The sequence below is a fragment of the Callospermophilus lateralis genome, chromosome 9 (assembly GCF_048772815.1).
Source record: "Callospermophilus lateralis isolate mCalLat2 chromosome 9, mCalLat2.hap1, whole genome shotgun sequence".
Taxonomy (NCBI): domain Eukaryota; kingdom Metazoa; phylum Chordata; class Mammalia; order Rodentia; family Sciuridae; genus Callospermophilus; species Callospermophilus lateralis.
The window spans coordinates 74,603,891-74,626,511 of record NC_135313.1 but is presented as its reverse complement, the minus strand read 5'-3'; the positions used below and the strand labels follow the sequence as shown (position 1 = coordinate 74,626,511).

At 34.5% G+C, this 22,621-nt stretch overlaps 1 protein-coding gene across 2 annotated transcripts in view; it reads left to right on the top strand.

Moving 5' to 3' along the window:
• The window catches only part of Galnt13 (polypeptide N-acetylgalactosaminyltransferase 13), a 434,224-nt gene that overhangs the window by 244,528 nt on the left and 167,075 nt on the right, over positions 1–22,621 (top strand). For both annotated transcript variants that reach the window (XM_076866162.2, XM_076866161.2), the window contains exon 7: positions 15,918–16,098. In XM_076866162.2, the coding sequence (XP_076722277.1) occupies positions 15,918–16,098 (181 nt within the window). The remainder of the gene's footprint in view (positions 1–15,917; positions 16,099–22,621) is intronic.

The following is a 22,621-nucleotide window of genomic DNA, read 5'->3' as shown; positions in this document are numbered from 1 at the left end:
TTTGTCTTGAGTAGGTCTTATATTTCCATAGTAGTTAAAATATTCCAGCATCCTTTAAATGTGAGAAGACATTTTTTTTTCTCATTAACTTAGTTTTTATCTTGAATGCATTTTGTAACATTTGCATGACACTTCAGATCACCTCTGAAGTAACAGCCCCACCTCCCTCATTTTACCTATCAATCATATTGACAGTTATCTACCTAAACCTGAACTAGACATTGAATGCCATATACACAACCTGTAGCTCTTGATTTCAGTGCAGATGAATGTAAGATAAATTGCATATGTGTAGTACATTAAGTTCAAAGGAGGTAAAGACTGATGTAGATCAAGGACAATGGGTAAAGCATTTGTAAATTAAAAATTCAAAGGTCTAGACTTCTAGTTGGAACAGAAAAATAGGGGCTAAAATGTGCAAATTTTTATTTTATTATCTATACTTCTGTATTCCTTCCTTATGATTTGAGCTGTACCTAAGTGTATAGTAGAACATTGTATTCCCCACCTCTTGTTTTCCCTCTTGAAAATTACATGAATGACATATCACAAAAGCATTCTATGGGCACTTTGTAGGACTAATATTTAAATGAATTAACTAATAAAGTATCCATTAAAATTTAAGAATTGAACTATTTTCATATATATATATATATATATATATATATATATATATATATATATAATCCCAAGATTTCTAGGACAAAATTCCAAAAATGTTGTTTCCATATATGTGCATTCAATTAGGAAACCTACTGCACCTTGCTAGCCAACATTAATGCATTCAAATTCGAATCCACGTGCTTTCATTAAAGAGCCAAATTTAAATCTCTATGGTAACTACTGCAATAAATGTGCAACATCTTAAGCTATGATTATACTGTCACACTTAGTGATGTCTATCTTAGGTACTTGGCTACCAATCGCTTCACTGTTGTTCTAGTCAATCTGAAATGTAGTTTAAAAAGGAAACTAATTATGAGATTTATTTAAATAAGACTGAACGATTTCAGCAATAACAGATTGTAGATACTAGGAATGACTCTTGAAGGGTATGAGAAAATGTTTGATCCAACTGTCCTAAAATTGAATGTTAAGTACCAATGAAACTGAGTAATTATCATTGAAAAGCTAGTTTTAAATTTATAATAGATTTTTTAAATTACCATTAAAAATTATCAACTTAATGGTTTTTATAGCATCTAAATTATCCAGACTTGATGGATTAAGAATCTAAAAGTATTTTATTAATTATGAAACAGAAAATATGCTAAAACTAAGATTAAAATTGGGGGATAGAATTATTAACCTTTCTCTTACCACCATGATCTGCCTGCATACTAAAAAATGTATCTGCATGCTCTATACCACTATCAAAGTTACTTCTGCTTTTTGTACTGGAGATTGAACTTAGGACCTCATAAATGATAGGCAGGCACCCTAACACTGAGCTATATCCACAGCACTATTTATGATGTTTTTATTTTGAGACAGGGTCTTCCTAAATTGCTGAGACTGGCCTTGAACGTGTGATCCTCTGTTTTCAGTCTCCCAAATAGCTGGGATTATTGGTGTGCCTCACTACACCTAGCACTAACAAAGTTTTGATTGTTTTCGTATTTATTTAAGCATGTCATACCCTGTTATGATGATTTCTCAAATCCATTATTTATTGGCTAACCAAACTTATTTGGGTTTGAAAAACCATCATAACTTCTGCAATTCTTAAATTAAGATAAGGAACTATAATAAAGTAAGGGAGAAGCATCTCATACTAAACTTCTAATGATATATTTGAATAACAGTAAGATCTGCCAAAAGACAAATACTCCTTGATCATTTCTCTGGCTGTAAGAGAAGACCTCAGGAACTGCAAACTTGCTTTCTGTATCTGTGGAACAGAATGGAAACTCTTGACTCTTTAAGGTCATGGAAAGTTAAAGATGTTCCTGAGAAAGTTGGAAATCATGTTGTAGAGTCAAGGCAAAGTATAAGGAAGGTGACAGATTTGAGAGTTAGCTTTATGGAATTTATAATTAAATGAGCATATGAGAGTGGATGACTTTGTCAAGAAAGAAAACAGGGAGAGCAGCAGAAGAAAGCATGTCCTTAGGTAGCATCTACATTTAGAGGTGGAAGAAAGAAGAGAAAGTGAATGCTAAGTCAAAGCTGTCAGAAAAGAACAAATATAATGTCACAAAAACTTTGAAAGTTATGGTGATTGTCAACAGTGTCAAATGCTGCAGAGAAGTAAGAATAATGAAAGCTCATAAAAGACTTCTTGAGCAATTTCAGAGATGGGTTCAAGATACTAGAATATAAGTTGTTAAGATAATTAGATTTTGAGGATATCTAGGGAAAGAAACAATTTACCAGCAAACAGAAAAGGAAGTGCATGATAAAAGGTAAAAAAGATCAAGCTAATTATTCCATATTTGCTTCCCTTTTATTTTATCATTTTATTTTAAAGAAATATAAACCAATATGAAGCTTTAAAATACAAGATGATAATGAAAAAAAGAAGAAGACAAAATTGATGAGATAAATACCTTTAGGGTTTGGAAGAATATGATAGAGATAAAATTAAGTACATCTGGGTGACACTTATTAGCTGACAGTGCAGTTTCACACTCATTATTTCACAATGTCTTTTCCAGAACAATGTGAGTAAGCTATTATTTTATTCTAAAAGCTGAGCATTTTGAGCCTTAAAGAAATTGTCATGTGGCTAGATATTGGCAATACTGAATATCAAAACCACTTCTCTGTGCTCCGAATCTAGTGCTCCTCTATTCTGAATTCAGGAGGCCAAGGGGAGAAGGTTTGATTCTATTTCCTAAGAAGACATTTCATGGAATTAGATTAGATAATTTAGATTGACAGAGCAGCTCTTCTTCAGCTCAAGTAAAGTAAAAGGAAAGAGATTATTTATAGATTAAAAATATGAAATTGATAATAAGGGCTTGATAGGAGGAGAAAATTTGGTTTCTTCAGCAAGCATTTGAATAAGCACCGATATTCTCTATATTACAACCTTTAAATGTCAGTAGAATGACATCTTGCAATTCTATTGAAACAGAAGAAGAAATTATCTTTACTATGCTTCAAGGATGTTATTGGGAGAAATATACATCATACCTCACTTTCTTTGTTTTTGATTGATAAGTAAGCAAAATAATATTGTTAATGTGGCTATTCACAGTTCTTTCTTTGATTCTTTTTTCCTGGTGTTGGGGATAGAGCTGAAAGCTTCATACATGCTAAATGAGTGCTTTACCACTGCACTGCCTCCCCAGCTTTCATGGTTATTTCTTAACTCTTCTGAAATGTGTGATGTAATCTACATTGAATGCCAACAATTTCTTTTTAAAAAATGAAAAACTGTTGAAAGTACAATATTATTTCCCAGTATAGTGGACTTTGTGTGTACTTTTAATGAGCACTTGAGGTGACATTAATATTAATATGGGTATTTTTATGCATTTCATATTTGTCTCACTAAGGAATTCAAAGCCCAATTTTTTTAAAAAACGTGTCTGTAAGATGACTTTTGGAAGGGAATCACAATTTTCATTGGTAGCATTAGAATTTTATATATGCAACCTATTGAAAGTATTTATCTGAAACAAAATGTATAGCTTTCTATAAGATGTCTTGTGTCTTTGACCAGAAACAAGCTGTTAAATGACCATGAACCTAGAACTAGACTTGGGGTGAGTACTTCTTAAAATAGTCCCTTTCTTGTATCACAGGGAACTGCTATTCAACTGTCACATGCAAACTGGTGAGTAGACTTTAACATGCTCAATCTAACATTCACAATTTCACTGCCTTGTGAACGACTTGAAGATAGAGAACCATGCTTTATGATTCTTTCTCTGTGCCCCAGAGCCCAGCAGGGTGCTTGTCATAAAGTCAATGGCCAGTGTATATTTGCTGAGTAGATACAAGTCCTGAGAGAACATGCTTGAGAGGACAGAGATTATTCCCTGTCCTCAAATTTATCACAATGCTTAAGAATCACTTGACCTCTTTATAAGTTATATGGGAAGTTTCATTTAAATAAAAAAAAAAAGAAGGAACTACAGTTTAGAGAAACGGATTTTTATTTGCCAATAGAGGAACTAAGTAACTAAAAGGTAACTTTTTTCCTGAGGTATCAGGTATTTCCCATCCAAATTCTTTGCATTTCTGGCATGTGTAAAAGAGCAGGAGATGTGGCACTCTGCAGCTGGGCACCCAGGTGGTCTACTGATTTTCAAAGGGACCATTCTGGCATGAATTCTAGGGCAGCGTCATGCAGCTGTCATGAAATACTCTGTGGCTAGAAGCAGCAGATGTTACTGATCTGACAAGCAGTCACCCCATCAGATAAAGGGGGACACCAATACAAAATGCAAAATATCTGATCTGAATATCATTTAATGTATCTCAGGTACTTTCTATCTAGTTTTCAGTAACATCTACATCCATTTTTTTCCCATGTTTGAGATTTACTTATTGGATTAATTGTATAACAAGGGAAAGACAAATTCTGATAAATCTGCTCTTGTCTTAATAGTCCTCTTAAATGTACTGAAAGGACTTCTAAAACATCCATGATTTATTAGACTTTTAAGATTATTGTTATTGAAGGATGATAAAATGTAACTGTATCGTATGTCATGTCTTGAATGTGACTTATCACATATCATTTCTTATTTTTATGAGTTATCTGCTGAGAACAATCTGTGCTTATATAAAAGCAATATTTTTTTGTAAATAGGAAAAGCTAGACTCTAATTTTTTAGTCAGTGCCACCTTATACTACATAGGATTTTCAATATCCGGTTCACTATTTTATGTTCTTCATTTCTTTCCAGCTATATTCATACATTTCACTTAAGTAGAATATGAAATATTTCCACAATACAATCATAACATGTTTTCCCTGTTGTTGGAAAGAATTGGGATTTTCCAAAATAAGCAGCCCTTGAAAGATGTAGAATAATAACATATAACAATTCTCTTGACTCCAAAAAATAGAGTTCCATAATATGTGGTAATTCTAAAGGTCAGAAAGCTCCAGGGAATGAAAGTTGTTGAAAGGAAAAAGTGAGAGTAGATTATACATCATAAAATGTTGGCGTTTGTATATTGGGGGTATCTCCACTGTGCATTTGAATCACTGGGGATGAGTTTTTGTGTTTGAGAGGAATGGGACATGAGATTAAAAACTCCATCTGTGACCACTGCAGCCCCACCATATGTCGCATACATGCTGGTTCCTTCACATGCCCTCTCAATTCCATTTCAAAGCAGTTCTTTACTTCAGCGACACTCTGTAAAAGCATACCTTTCCATTCTTTTGATCCATTTTCTCCTCATCCTTTGCTGTCCCATAGTCAAGACTGAAAATGTAAAGAGGTATACTGTGGTTGGGATCCTTCTCTTAAAAAGACCTATTTTAGAATCAATGCATTAAATCTTTCACAAAGTGAATCATTAGTTTTTAAAAAAAAATAAGAAATAGTTTGAATTTGGAGCTTTCAAAAAGTTCATTTCTAAGTTAAGATGAAAAGTACTTTATAAGGGAAAATAATAAATAACTGATCACTTTAGAAACAAATGAATAGGAAATAAAATGTGCTATGAATTCAACTCACCACCATGTACATTCAATACCAAATTGGAAAAAACATCTTTAAATTACCCTAATGTATAATAAGCAGCTCTTGAAAACATCTCTTGGAGAACAAAAGTGCTTTTGTAGTTTCCTTGTTTCTATAACCTTTATAACCTTTCTAAAATAGGCAACTGGGCTGTGGATATAGCTCAGTTGGTAGAGTGCTTGCCTCACATGCACAAGACCTTCTATTCAATCCCCAGCACCACAAAAAATAAAAGTTAAAAATTAAATATGCAACTCACATTAACTTGAGGTGGAGAATGTATTTCCTTACAGAATGTTCAGAGGGCCATTTTTTTTTTCATGCTTTTTCTTCATCAGCGAATAGTATTCTGTCTTCCTCTTCCAATCCATCTAAGGTATGTTTACCTAAATAGGAAAATATTGACACAAATTTTGAATTTTTTTTCATTTTTATCTAGGCATATGATCTCTGATATGGTCTGTATACCTGATGTCAAGAGACTAATCTGAATCATAGAAATAATTGTTAAAATATCTCAGTCATCATCAACCTTACTCCCTCTTCTTTTACATGTGAATTTTCTAAGGATTGTTAGGATTAAGTAATGTGATCCAAATTTTACAGTCAATCTGTGTCTATTTCAAAATCAGAATCCAGCTTTCTGATCTCAAATTTTATGCTTTTCTCTTTCCTACAAATAATAATTCTTCAAAACAGCATTCAACCGGGCGGGTGGTATAACATCAGTAAGTGAGGTGTTGCCTTTAATGCACAGGGTCCTGGGTTAGATTTTTAGTACTACAGGGGGAAAATAGGAGTCCTGAGGCATGTGGAATCTCCCTGTGGTCACAGGCAAGTGAGCATTTAAAGACCACAGAAGCTTGGTGTGGATGACTCTACATCTTGAAATATTATCATCACATCAAGATGTGTCTCCAGCTCTAGTGATACCTCCTGGATCATCCCCTCAACTACAGAGTACAATGAAAAGTAGACAGTGTCAAAAAACTCTTAAGGCATTTCCACTCAAAATAACTATGAGGAAAAATTGTCAAGTTTCATTACAAGGATGAAGAGAAAATGCCTACAGAATCCCAAGACTGCCCCTTTTGTATAATTATATCATGCCTCTTGTGTTTATCTCAACTTATTAACTATCATGTGCATTCAGGATCTCAATGGAGGCTTTATTCAGACTTTGTTCACTTGTAAGAATTAAAGAATTTGTCATCAGTTTAATTAGATATATGTAAACAAAGGAGAGTCAAAGTGCTGACAGGAATTATTTCAAACAAACAGTGTTTTTATCCTGCTTTTGATTTCACTTTGCCAACACAAAGAAATCTGTACTTGTTGTTCCTAACTCAACTGCATGACATACATATTTTACATGCATCGTGTAATTTTTCATATTTCTATTTATTACATTAACATATCAGTACATATTGAACACTTACATAATAAACATTTCTTTTAAACTTAGGTCACACTGATTAAATGGTATCTTTAAGTTCTGATTTTTTACTACAGGTAAATTGTATCTCCATTTTAAATCGTGAAGCATGTGGTGCTTCTTCTCAAAGAGATAATGTGGTTGGTATATAAGACTAATATACATAAGGCCATATGCAAAACATATACAAGTATGTGTGCATGTATAAAGAAGCTCTTATGTAAACACATATACAAACATTTAGCAAGAGGAAAAATTACAGAATTGATGTGACAAAGTTGGTTTATAGTGTTAGAAATCCATGAAGACTGAGATCATTAAAAGCAAGTAGAGTCAAGAGCTGTTCATTGGGGGAAAAAAATGTGAGCTGGACCTAATAGAAAGGAGGTAATAGGTAAGGGAAAGACATACACTAAGGTTTAGTTTAATCCTCACAAATTGTGGCAGCTTATTGTCTCCCTTGCTATTTCTTTGTCATAACCCTAGGATTATTATTATTATTAATTCTTTCTTGGATTATTCCACTAACTCCGTGGAACTTAATTTTTCTGTTTTAATCCATGTCCCACATAAAGGCTAACTGTCCCTATACAGACTGGTTTACCTTAATCATCAAAGCTCCTCTTTGGGGTAGATCCTTCTATTTTGATTTTACTATTTAAAACTTGTACCATATAGAAAGATGAAGTAACCAAGGTACCCAGCTGGTGAGAGGCAGGGCAGGATATCATCTTGAGAGCTGTAGGCTACACTCAAGACCTTTGTGCCACATGGTCTCCATTGTATATTACTGTTTGCTTTTATCATTAAGGCTGTATTAAATAATGGCTTTCTGCCAAAAATAGTATTGGGAAAGCAGATAAATATTAGTATGAATACATGCAACTGCATGAATTTGACACAACAGCTGTAACGTTAGAAACAATAACAGCATTAGAACTGAGATTGCAAAGTTGGAACTTATGAAGTTTCTGATCCTTAATTACAATGTCATTGATGTAGGTGCCAGAAAAACATGAAAAAGATAATGTATGTTAGTTAATTGCCTCCTAGTGGGAGGAAGAAAATCAAGTAGGTAATCAAATGAGCAATGGGCATTTTACATTTTGATTAACAACCTTTTCTATCATCAAAAGACTCTCATAAAAATATCTGGGAACAAAGACAAGTAACTAACTAGCTTCCATTCTCTAAGGAAAAGGAGCAGTTTGTATTTCATACATGGTCAAATTTACTTGAGAGACATATAGTGTATAAATATTAATCTGCTGGAAGCCTAGAAAATAGCAATCAGATATGCTTGAACATACATAGGAGTTCTGCATCACCTGTTCATAGGGGTGACACAGCATGTTTTTATTCAGTTTATACTGCTGTTCAGACATTGGGAGATAATTTCAGAAAGCAAAATGTAGAATTCTAATGGGCAACTAAATGGCTATTCTTTTAAATTCTTTACAGTGAACCTAAACTCTTAGACATATTATACTTTTAAAGAAAGGCAGTATTATAATAATAAAGTATATATATTATAATAAATAAAGGCAGTATTATAATAAATATTATTTTTTATTAATAGAAAAGTATAATATATTATTATATAATATAGTAGTTATAATTTTAAAGAAATGCAAGATTCTTCAATAATACATACATTTGAGCAAGAATAGTTGATTTCCCTAATAGTATTGATTTCTCTGAACAACAACAACAACAAAATGACAGGCAAGGTATCTTTTTACGTCATCTATTCCAAGTGCTACTTGTAGTGCTTGAAACATACAATCTTGTTATAGTCTTGGATGTGGCTATTACTATGACTACTTTCTAAAGGGAAAATTAATCCCTTGAATGCATAAGTAATTTTCACAATACACATAAACAATAAGTAACAGGGCCAATAGAATATGTCTTTTGCTTATTTCATAGCCCAGGTTCTTAGTAAATATATCATACTATCACTTCCTTCTTTCCTACCTTTCTATATTTATTGAAGGTACAACTAAGGTAAATTATCATGTTAGTCACTGGAGCTACTACTCAATTTAAGTTCTGTTTACTTTAACATTTAACCATATAAATTTTGATCAATTAATGTTAATCAATTATAATGTTTTATCAATGAAATGTTTAATTTTGTGTTACTTAATTCAGTAGCAGTAATAATAGTAGGAGTAGAAGTAGGAGTATTACAGTATTAAGAACCAACCCAGGTTGCTCTACCACTAAGATACACCCCAAGCACCTCCTCTTTTCTTGAGAAAGGATCTTGCTAAGTTGCTGAGGCTGGTCTCAAACTTGAAATCCTCTTGAGCAGCTGGGATTACAGGCTGGGGCCACTATTCCCAGCTACTTATTCAGTGTTATTATGAGCAGGTACCAGCCTAGGTGATTCATATTTCTTTTGTGTTCCTACCTTGATCTTTTCACTTTCAAATTTTGGTCAGAAGTTTACCAAAATATGCAATATGAGTTTATCAACATATTCTTTGAGCACAGATGGTGGTTGAGAGAAGTACCCACATTATTCCCAGTCAGCAGTTGAGAATGAACATTCACCAAGTTATGGAACATTTATTACCACCATCTGTCTCTCCCAGATGTATTTGAGATCTACCTCATTTCTAAGAGTTAAAATCAAAGGTAGGTTTTCCTTAAGTTTTGTAAGTCAACATCCATTATTAGGTGTTGGGTCAGTGCATATATATTCAAACTCTCATTGCAAATTGGGATGGTAATATAAAATCAGCACTCACCTTTGCTAATTAAAGAGGAAAGAAGGAGAGCATTGAAACCCCATTTAAAAATATTTCCAACCAGATTTCATTCTCTGTTGTGTGTGTGGGTTCAGAGTGTAGGGGAAAATTTATTTCCTCACTTATCACAAGGTTCATGACTGATAACACTAAACAGAAGAGATTAAGAACCCTTGAAGTATTTAACCAAAGTACAGTAAAAGAAGGGAGATTGCAGAACTGAAGGCACAAAGGTAATGGAATACTGAGTATTTTCATGTTTAGGATCAATGAAAAATGGACAATTATGTGGAAGCATGATTGGATTAAAATGGTATCATCTGGAAATAGATAAGAAAGAAGAGTTGGAGTGATGTAACATGGCTGATATGCTCACATTCTTCTTGGACTTGGGATACAAGACAAGACTTCCTTTAGAACAAGTGTCTTATGACTGACTTTCAGATGAGTGTGTCAGAGAATTCCATATTGCTGTGCATTATAGTTTAGGTATGAGGTGTCCCCCAAATGCTCATGTGTAAGACCATACAAGACAGTTTAGAGGAGAAATAATTGGATTTTAATAATTTTAACTACTGTAGATTAACCTGGTGATCATGTATGCAGTTAGGTGGCTGGAGAAGATGGGTCACTATGGGCATGGCTTTGGGTTTATATTTTGTCCCTGGTAAGTGAAGCGCTCTCTCTTTATCTCTTCCTGTTTGTCATGTACTGAACTGCATTTCCTAGTCATGCTCTTCTGCCATGATGCACTGCCTCACCTGGGCCCAGTACAATGGAGTCAATCATCTAAGGACTAAGACCTCTTTTTCTTCCTCCTCTTGTTTTTGTCAGGTGTTTTGGCCACAGCATCAAAAAGCTAACTAAAACACCATGTTTCAGATGAATAAGGAAGGAAAAAATGAGAGTGATCTTCTGGTTTTCTACAATTTTCTCAGTTGCCAAAGTGCCATATTTTGTGACATCATGTTTTGAGCCCTGATACAGTAAATCCCAGAAGCCCACAAACTGTGGTAGGCCCAAGAAATGACTGAGTAGAAATATAGAGCTCTAGGCATCTCACACAAACCACAGTGCTGATTTGTCTTTGCAAAAAGGCAAATAAGGAACTCTGTACAGCTGTCAATCTCTGGTTTATATAAGAGGACTTACAGTACAGTCTGAATTTTAAATGTCTTTATTTATTTTTTTCCTCCAGCTGTTTTCATGCTCTAAGAACATCCCTTCCCAGATTTAGGACAGATTCTAGACTTTATGGTTATTTTCACATGTTGAAACCAAGACTTCAAAAACACTATGTAGCTGACATTCTGTTTTCTCCCTAGCCTCATAATGACAGAGGAGCTTGGGATGTGGAAGAGCATGGGTTTGGAGCTTGCCTCCCCACCACCAGTATTTAGGATCCCATGGGATGGTTAAAGAATGATGACTGCCCATTGTTGGCTCAGTGTGCTTCTACCTGCACTAATGGCCTCCACCAGCATAGTTATCTTCCATACACAGTTTTTATTTCCTTATAACTGTGTTTATCTTCAGAACCTATCTCTTCTGTTATCCAAGGATCTTTTGAAGAGCAAGATTTTAGTCTTTCTCTCACAACATAGGGTCCTCAACTGCCTTTCTCATTTTGTCGCTCATCTGCCACATTTCTTGTCCCACAGCTCATTCTTTCTTTTCTATAATCCATGCTATTTAGAGCCCAGACCATTGAGTTCTTGATCAGTTGCTGTTAAAGATCTCTTCTTCCCAGCATCATTTTATTGCTAGACCTAATTATTTTGCAAAGAATCTGTACAATAATCCCAATGCCCCCTTCAGAATTCTGTACCTATTTTACTAGGGTCATGTTTTGCTTTGACAGTTGAGGGGAAGAACTTGTGCCCCAAAACTTTCTGGACATGCTCTGCTCCATACAAATGATAGCACTAAGACAGTCCAGTGATACTTGTTCAGCAAGTAACTACCTGGGAGTGAAATGCCCCTCTTGCCTTCTCTTACTTAGCTCCTTATTTAGCTTGTGAAGAAGGAAAGTGTCTATGTGTCTAACCCATAGCAAGTAGGAACAGCTACTCCACTAACTCTGCATTCATTATCATAAGAAGACCTTATGTAACTTCTCATCTACAACAAACCATGTCTTATATGTTCTGAATTCTAGGCACCTTTTGGAAAGTCCTAGTGCTGGTAAAGTACCTGATTATTTCACTAAAGTTTGTTTATTATAAAAAGAGAGATTAGTATATGATTGTGTTATCATCTTTGATTGGATCCATCAGTCACCATGAACCACCAAACATTTCTATATTGTTTTTGTTCTATTGTGACACCCAAAGAATTTCCTCAATTCCCAAGACATGTGGAACAGCATATATATCATTTCACGAAATTATTTCACCTAATTTGATATTTTAAAATATTTTCAATAATGTAATTTAAAATCCTCCTAAAATATTTCTATTTAAATCTCATAATTCTGCCATAATTTTCATAATTAAACTTGCTAGTCAATTTTTCTCATTCATTTGGTCACTCAAGCAGCATACAGTGGCATCTATTATGGATATAGCACTGGACTTGGCTCTAGGGCTATGGAAATGACAAGACAACTCCATTGTCCTTTTAGAGCCTACATTCTAATTGAGGAAAGAAAGTAGATACGGATAGAGGTAAATAAATTTCAGATTGTGATAAGCAGTGAAGGAAGCTGAGCAGAGCTCCATTAGAGAAAATCACTGGGTGTGGCTACTTTAAATATGGTAATTAGGGAAGGTCTGTCTGATGAAGTAGTGTTTTCAGCTGAGATAAGAATGAGAAATAAGCATCAAAAGTTGCCAGAATATTAATAGAAGAAGAAGAGAAGCAGTTATTGAGGCTTTGCTGTGTGAAAAACCGTGTGATACATTATTGTAAGAAATGGCAAAGGGCCAATATCACCATGTGCATTTACAGTGGGAGATACTCATATTGGGATCTAAGAGAACCTGCTAAAGGATTTTGTTTATATGCACAGTGCAATAGAAAGGCATTGAAGAATTTAAACAGGGAATGAAATGAAATGATTAAATTTTTAAAGACCACTTTGATTTCTCAGAACAAAACAAATTGTAAGACAGAAATGGTGAAAGTGGCAAGATAATTAAGAGTCTATTACAGTTGGCATACAAATATGTTTATTAGGTCAAGGATGTTGGCATTGGAAATGGAGAGATGGTGCTATGGACTGAAACATGTGCCCTCCAAATTCATATGTTGAAACTCTAAAAGCCTATAAGATTCTATTTGGGCTTGTAAAAGTTAACTGAGGTTATTGTATGGGACCCGAATCCAGTAACATTGATATTCTTAGAAGGGGAAAAGCCACCCAACTGCAGTGCTTGCTCTCTCTTCCTCAATCAATCTCTCTCTCTCTCTCTCTCTCTCTCTCTCTCTCTCTCTCTCTCTCGCTGTGTGTGTGTGTGTGTGACCATGTAAGGACACAGCAAGAAGGTGGCCATCTGTGAGCCAGGGAGAACACCCTTATTAGAAACTGATCATGCTGGCAACTTGATCATGGTCTTCCCAGGCTCCTGAACAGTGAGGAAAACATTCCTCTTGTTTAAACTACTGCCTGGCCTTTGTCTATGGAATTCTGTTATAACAGCCCAAGTGGAATGGGAAAGATGGATATTCAGAGAATTGTTTTACAGATGGTTTCACAATAAGGTTTGTTCAGGAAATGCATATGAGAAATGGAAGAGAGGAATCAACCAAAACATGTAGTTGGTCTTACTGTTTATTTTTGTTTGATCCCCTGGGAAAACAGTGAAACTATTCATTGATAAATTAAAACAACATAATGGGATAAAATAAAATAAAACCTTGCTGCCACAAAAGGAATGACTGTATGATTCCACTTTGGACATAGCTGTTTGGATATCTCTGAGACAAGCAAGTGGAAGTGCCAAGTTAATGTTTGGATACACAAGTTTGAATCCTGGAGGAGAGGTCTAGGCTGAGTTGTAAATGTTGAGGTTGTTAGTATTCTGATCACATGTACATAACAGGAGCAAATTGAGACCATCCACTGAATGTACAAAGACAGATGAAAGCTAACATTTGAATAGAAATTTAGAGAGAAGGTAGATAAACAATGAAGTAGGAGGAGGAAAAGGAGAATCCAAGAAAAGAATCTACTAAATAATACATCTAAGGAAAAAAATTTAATTTTTACAATACCAATTTTGGAGGAGCTATAGAAATAAGCAGCATTTTACAGTTAGTAGAGTGTAAATCATGGAAAGTAAATAACATGTATCAGAGGATATATTTTATATTATTTTACAGTGAAGGGAAGCAAAAATGAGGTATGCTGAATACAGATGTGACCAAATGCTAATTTTTTAATTCTTTTGTAATTTTATTTATTCATTTATTTACTTTTTAACTATTTGAAAGATAGGTGATTGAGAAGATGTTATATTAAGAGAGAAATAATCAAGAAATTAGGAAAGTGATTGATGTTTCAAGGGGGTGAATAAATTAGTGACATCTTTAAAAAAGACATAAGGGATATGATCCAGATTGCTACACAAGTATTGATTTATTTTTGCTAAGTGGAGACCAACTTTCTCCATTTTAATTCTAAGAATATAAAGCTATTTGTAATTATAAGAAGGTTTATAGATTTCATGTTAGAAATTAATTAAATACTTTGATTATTTAATTGCCTATCTTTTGAGGGGAATGATGAATTTCATTTTTCTTCTTTTTCTTGTTCAATATTTCAATGTTTGATTAGAACCTCCTGCTAAACATTACAGTTTAAACAACAGTAAAATTTTTAAAAATATAGATTTACCTAAAATTCATAAACCATTGCTGCTGATATTTTATTATCATGTTTCATCTTGTGGTAAAATTTGGATGTCTATTAATGGATCCCAAGCCCAATAGAAGCCCTCTTCTAAGCCTAACATTACTTGAAGGGTCAATTGGAGAAAACCTTTTCTTTTACAAAAAAAAAAAAAAAAAAAAAAAAGAACCTATACATAACATAATAAAACTTTACATATTAATGGAGGACTTTTTTTTAAAAAGCAACTCTTCTTAAATCGTATTTGTGAAATAAAAATGACATTATTAATAGTCTAAAGCTGTTACTGAAATTCCATATAGCAATAAATATTACTTTTCCTTAAGAAACTTACGGTATATATGTAATATGATTGTGTATGTGAAAGTAGTAGTAGGATGTGTGTATGTGTGTGTGTGTGTGTGTGTGTACACACATCTCTTAGTATTCCACTTTGGAAGGTTGGTTTCAAGACCCCTCATGGGTTCCAAATTCTGCAGATGTTCAAGCCCTTTATATAAAATGGCATAACATTTGCATATAACTTATACGTATCCTCCTGTGTACCTTAAATTATCCTAGATTATTTATAATACCTAATACAATATAAAGTCTGTGACATTCGTTACACTGACAAGTAAAATTTATGTTCATATTCAGTACAGATGAGATTTACCTCCAATATCTTCAATCCATAGTTGGTTGAACCCACAGATGTATAATCTATGAATATAGAAGGCCAACTCTGTGTGTGTGTGTGTGTGTGTGTGTGTGTGTGTGTGTGTCTGTGTATGTGAGTATGTGCATCTTTGGCCATACAATTAAATTTTATAGAAATAAATGTCTTCTGGATACTTTACATAATTCTTAACCTAAGCTGCCTAGTAAATCCCAGAACATTAAGAAATATAAAATATGTCTTCCAAGAGTCATCATTGAAAATTTTGGATACCAAATATGTATAAATAGCAATTATGTTAACTACAAGAAATTAGATTGTCTAATAAAATGACATTATTGCAATTACATCTCACTGCCATGATTCCAAAGCTACCGGTATATTATGATTTTCCAAAGTAGCATTTCTTGCCAAATGTAAGTATGCTAATTCTAGATTTTGCGTATATGTAATATTTTCTTGAAACATATAATATCTGAATATCTGTCAAATTTTCAGTTATTTCATATACATTATTATTGCATTCTTTATAGTAACTGTTAAACAATGATTTTTCTTTTTCCAGATTTGGCAATGTGGAGGCTCTTTGGAGATTGTAACTTGCTCCCACGTTGGTCATGTTTTTCGGAAGGCAACCCCTTACACTTTTCCTGGTGGCACTGGTCATGTCATTAACAAGAACAATAGGAGACTGGCAGAAGTTTGGATGGATGAATTTAAAGATTTCTTCTATATCATATCCCCAGGTATGCAATTCTTACATTTTTCTTTATCTACAAGCAACATAAAAACTTAAACATGCTCAATGTGTGTTTCACTGTTCCTATTTTTCTACTACTTTAAATAAAATAGTGTTTATTACCATATGTTGCAGAAAAAATGTCTTGGAAAGTTGTACTACACAATTTAATTTAAAATGAGAAAGTTAATATCTCTATATTCTCCTTTATTTCCCTCAATCCAAATAAAGCAAGCAGTACATAGAGATATCCAAATTTAATTGACATTTATCAGGTCAATTTAAGAGTAAAAATTTGCTGAGAGCGATGGTGCATGCCTGTAATCTCAGTGGCTCTGGTGCCTGAGGTAGGAAGATCGCAAGTTTGAAGCCAGCCTCAGCAATTTAGTGAGGCCCTAAGCAACTCAGCAAGACCATGGCTCTAAATAGAACATAAAAGGGGGAGTGGGGATGTGGCTAAGTGGTTATCCCCTGGTTCAATGCCCAGTACCAAAAAAAAAAAGAAAAAAGAAATGAGTAAAAATTTTTGTCTTTAAGCAAAGATGGTTTCGTAATGCCTTGTTTTTTTTAAAATCTGATTAAGGAAGGATGATATATTTTTCTAGAAACAAGACAGAATATCACTTAAACATCAAAATGTATGTTTTGGAAGAATAATAGCATAGTAAAACTAATAATAGAATGGAATTATTACTATACTAATTCTTTGTAATTTTATAGTTTTTATTTAATAGCCACATTACATATTTCCAAAAATGCTATAAAACTAAGGCATTAAAAAAAGAAACAATGTGAAGATAGAAGAGAAACTTATACAAGAGAAAGGTTGCCTGTCAAATTTCCAAGTGTAGACAAGGAGATAAAGGATAAATTGCAGAAATTCAACTATATTTAAAACATAGTTGTAAGCATTTTGTTTTCAATGGTTTAATATTTAGGCTTAGTGGTCATCAGTGTTATTATATAACCCATATGCTATGGTTTGGATGTGAGGTATCCCCCAAAAGCTCAGATATAAGATAATTCAAGCAGGTTTGGAGGAGAAATAATTGGGTTATAGCCCTAACTAATCAGTGAATTATTCTTAATGGGATTAACTGAGTGGTAACGAGAGGGGAGTGTGCTGTGGCTGGAGACAGTGGTTCACTGGGGGTGTGGCTATGAGGTATATATTTTGAATTGGGAAAGTGGAGTGGAGTCTTTCTCTGCTTTCTGATCACCACATGAGCTGCTTCCCGCTGCCACACTCTCCTGTGATGATGTTCTGCCTCAACTGGAGCTCTGAGGAATGGAGCCTGCTGTCCATGGACTGAGACCTCTGAGACTATGAGACTGGAAATAAACTTTTCCTCCCCTAAAATTGATCTTGTCGGATCTTTTAGTCATAGAAATGCAAAAGCTGACTAAAATGCTATAACAACAACAAAAATACCCATGCCTACACCTTGTTTTCTGTAATACAATCCACTACATGACTTAGAAAAGTCAGTTTGGATTCTAATTTGCATGCTATCATTTCTGAAGTCATGTATAAGGCAATTAAATTCTTCTTTTATAAATAAATATGAAGAAAACAATACGAGCTTTCACAATAAGATCTGGAATTCTATGCAAGTAAGGAAAATTAGACCATTATATATGTAAATGTTTGATTAGAAGGACTCTTTCAAATGCTTTCAGGCCTCTTCTATATCAAGACGTTATTGCCAAGAACAAAGCTTCACGAATAGACATGATGCTCTTTACAGCAGAAATATAGACCAGATGTTCACGGAGCTAAGTTCAGCAAGAACATGTTAAATTTTTAGCAAGGCAGTGACATTTATGTAACCTTTTCATTTTCTTTTGATGATACTTTTTGAATTCAAGTCATCCCTTACAGAAATAATATAAGCTCAAATATGAATAAGGAACTGGAGTAATGGAGGAAGGACATGTGTTACTTGTGATTATATACAACTTACATTTAGGAATACCAGTGATTGAGAATAATTGTGGATATATGCATTATATTCATCTACAATGAATATTATTGTGAAAAATGATATCAGTATAGGGTTAAAGGGGATTTCCAACTCTACCTTCTGAAGATTTGCTGGAATGAACTGGCCAAAAAAAAACAGATTAAATAAGAGAAAAGCCTTGGAAATTTATTAACTTGCAAAAGGGGAAAAAATCAGCATGATAAGTGGGATACAGGAGTGTTATTACCCATTAGGACCACATGATTTACAAACTTATGTACCCTTTTTCTAGAGATGATGGGGAAAATGAGGATAGTTGGGGGACAGTAAGTGACGTTTAGGGGAACTCAATGGGTTTAGCGACACAGTATGGCCTGGGAGAAAGTTTGTTGGGCCTGCACAAGGCACAGTGGATTATCTACAGGACTGAAAGAGAAGTGTGTTTTGTGACAAGTCTGTCCAGGTGTGTTGATGATGAAGAGTCTTTAGTCTTTCTTTCTGCAATATGAGTTCAGTTGACAAAGCTCAGGAAAAGACTGTAGTTATTTGTTTCTTCTTTGGCAGGTATAGAACATAAGGGAACTTTGTAGAAGTTCTCCCTGTCTTAGCAGAGGAGCTGGGAGGGCAAGTACAAGACAAAGTTACATAAACCTTGATTCTGAGCTGTTTTCTAAGGCCTTTTAGTTTCATTTACATCAATTTGCTCAGTATACCATTGTTGTAGGGACAGATGAGGCAAGGCTCCAAAGATAGCGGGAAAGAGTTTTATTTGGCTGCAGCCAGGTTCAGAGGGCACAGCTTTTGCTGTATTCAATCTCCTGAACCCAGAGTTCAGGTAGTTTCAGAATTTTATACCCAGCATGTAAGGGGAGGGGCTCAGAAGTTTACAGTCTGCAGAAGTTCACATAAAAGCAGCTTTTTCTTTCACTGTTCTGGGAAAGATAACCCTTCAAGGACAACACCTGAGAAGGGGAGAGTTTTTATCCCCTTTATTTTCCTCTCCCTGCCAGCTGTTACCATGGAGCCCAGTTGGTGACTTCTCTTATCTTAGAAATGTAGACATCTCTATCAAGTCCCAGCTCAAGGCCAGAGGCCTTGTTTACACATTTCTAGAAACTATTATACTGGTTAAATGTTTGTGAAAAATTTAGTAAGGGGGTGTCCAGCACCTGGAATGATGATTTCTTCTAGGCTAGCGGCAAAGTAAAATAGGGCAGCAACATGAAAATATAAGTTTATCTACATTGAACTCTTTTGTAGAGACTCTTTTGCTGACAGTCCTAAAATCAGCCATGGGGAAGATTTCTGGAGAAGCCCAGTTAAGATTTGTGTGTGTGTGTGCAGGAAGGGTGTACCACTGTTCCACAATACCTCCTTATATGGAGGGTATTGTTCTCTGAGCCCCAACATTCATCTGTTACATAATTTTTCATTGAGTAAAAAAGACAGATAAATGAATCATTTCTGAAACTATGATGGAATGGCAGCTTTTAGAGTTTAAATGGTGTCTGAAACTAGTAACTTTGTTTTTCTCAGCAGAGACGGTTTGTGTATGCTGAAAAGGATAATTTTTATAGTATAATGAATATCATGAGGAAGTTCATTATTCTAAAATGGGTTCTCTTAATCCAGAAGGTATTTTAGAAAACAGAAAAATGGCTCTTGGGGAATTTGCTGAAAATATCCAGGAACATCCTTTGGGACATTTATGCTTGTATCTAAGACAGCATTCCTGAATGTGATGGAATCAGCCTGCTCTAGAGTGGGCAAAAGGGAAAAACAAAAGCATGAAACGGTGCATTGCTTCTCAGTGGAAAAGAGTAAAAGTAGGCCAGAACCTAGAGCTGGATGCCTAAAAACAATTCTAGCCGGAGGCAGGTTTCAGGTCATTCAAAAACAGATAAAGTGGGTTATTCAGGTTGTCAGGAATCTGTCATTTTTTATGAGAAAAAAAAAAATTTGCCACAATTTATTTAGGCTATAGATTCTGATATTTTCTGTAACTTAAAATGAAAATTATACATTTCTTTGATATTCCCTAGAATTGTCCAGTTTCTAATTTTGCATTTCCTTTGGTCATGAGTAAGTTTGTGAAGAGAGAAGTTGGTGGGTATATGGTGAGGGGGACATAAAGACCTTCACAGTGACACTTAGAATTGTACCCTTTACTATAATATGCACACAAACTTGTATGGTTGTGAAAAATTCGAAAGAGTGTAAAAGATTTTATATTGAGTTGCTAAAACCTGCTTAGCATTTTGACCAAGGAAATTGTTATGTTTCTTTCTGGAAGAACATCTGGGTATCTGTTAATTTTCTATAACATTTTGTAAGGAGATTCTGCTTTTTTATTCTAGGACTTCAATTACCAAATTTTATTCTCTACTTACACAGTTGCCCAAAACTCAGTGTCTAAGTAATAGACCTTTGTGAACTGAATTATGATAACAACTCTGCTTCTTTCCAGTGCCTTTGAACAAATAATACCTGTCCACTTTATTGATTGGTTTTGTGGATATATCAGGTTTCTCATTACATGGGTATTCTTTCCTTCCAAAAGTATATTCTCTAAAGTTTGATGCCAGGGCAATCATTGTTATCACCTGCCATACTATCTTAATTTTTATCATTTGGGTCTTTATCTGCTTAGAGATCCATATTTCAGTAGATAGCAGCTTTCCTGTCACTTTATAGTCCTTAAAAAAGTTGTTGAATGATTAGAATTAATAAATTAATAAATGAATGAATGAAAAAAGCCGCTGTCCTACCATCTGATCCAGCCCTGGTTAAGGACCCACTGATAAAAGAGAGCAAAAGAGTTCTTTTCATATGTCAGGAATATCATTCTTCTGAATTGACCATCAGAAAAGAAAGCCCTACTGACTTACCTATATGCTTAGGGTTTGACGATTTTAATATAATCTTAGGTGTGCATTGTAATAAAATTTTGCTCTCCAGGGTTAATACCATAATATGATTTAGGCAGACAATAAAATTATCTAATGGAGGAACATGATACAAAAATTCCCAAATATCAAATACTTCTGGATTTTTTTCTAATGAACCCCGAGTTTATTTAATGTTTAAAATGAGATCTAAAATAGCTATGATATGGGTCTTGGAAATCAGGATCAGATCCTCATTTGCCCAGTATTGAAGATTAAACACCTGAAAAACCTGTTGGCAAGTTTTATCTAAGAAAGATAGCAAGCCTGGCGCAGATAGCAGACTTCCCCTGAGAGAAGGCGGGCCCAGAACTGGGTGCAGGCTGAAGTAGGTGTGTCTTGCTTTCTTATAGACTCCCACCTCCTCTTTTTTTTTTTTTTTCCCTAAGTGCCAGGTAGCAGCAACCCAGAGAATAATCACATGTATTGGAAAGTGCCTATCTCAGGAGGTATGTTGAGCAGAGAAATGCAATCAAAGGGGTTAGCAACCCATTTACTTTTCTTTGATAATCTACCTCATCTTTTGGACCTAATCATTTACTATCTATGCTTACTACCTGTTCTTCATCCCCGTCTCAGTTACATGTGCGACTTAAAAATTATCTTATGTTTTCATAATACTATATGTTCTAATTATCTGGACCCATGTCCAACAGCCATTTGGCAATACTGAAAGAGTAGGTGGTGTCTCATTACATTTCTTAAATGGGTGTATAAGTGAAAAATATATTTACTTGGAAATAGTGTGGAGGAATAGATTTTCAACATTTGTTGAGTGTGCTTTCTGCTGTCTTTTTAAGGTTACAAATACTATGGCATCACAGATTCTTAAAGCCCAGTAGGCTCTTAAAGCCTTAGGCAGGTTTCACTAGTAATGGGCTGCTTCAGTTTGAGCCAGAATGCTTGTCCCAGCAAGTCTTTTGAAATAAATTGATGTAAACAGAAATCCCTCTTCAAAGAACACCTTATTATAAATGGTTGCATTTTTTTCCCTTTTGGTTACAGGTAAAAAGCTTAAGAACTTTAAAAGAGACTATAGTCATAACAGTTGCTGTTTATTTGAAATGCTGGCTGTTCTATAAATATTGATTTTCCTTCTTTGGGGAGGTGGATTTCTTACTGTGTGTCAATAGACAGGGTGATTAGAAGCAGCTGTCCTTATATAACCCCTGGGTGGTTCTTCCTTTTCTTAATGGACAGCTTAGGCTCTTGTTTTTAGAAGAAACAAATTGAAAATATAATTGAAAGACTCTTGAAACAAACCTTTAGATATTTATGTGTACCTGAGAAAAATTTATCTTCCTTTGGCAATATTGTAATCTGATCTGTATTGCTGGTAAAGACAAACCGCACTTTGCACTTTGAGAGAGAAATCCTTGAACTTATTTGGAAGGTTAACTCCCCATTTGTTAACCTTTTTTAAAAAAAAAAAAAATTTAGTTATACATGAGCACAATATCTTTATTTTGTTTACTTTTATGTGGTGCTGAGGATCAAACCCAGAGCCTCACATGTGCCAGGAAAGCCCTCTACCACTAAGCTACAACCTCAGTCCCTTAACCTCTTTTTTAATACCTTAGAAATATTGGCTTATCAAAGACTGCCCTTCTGAGCAGTATCT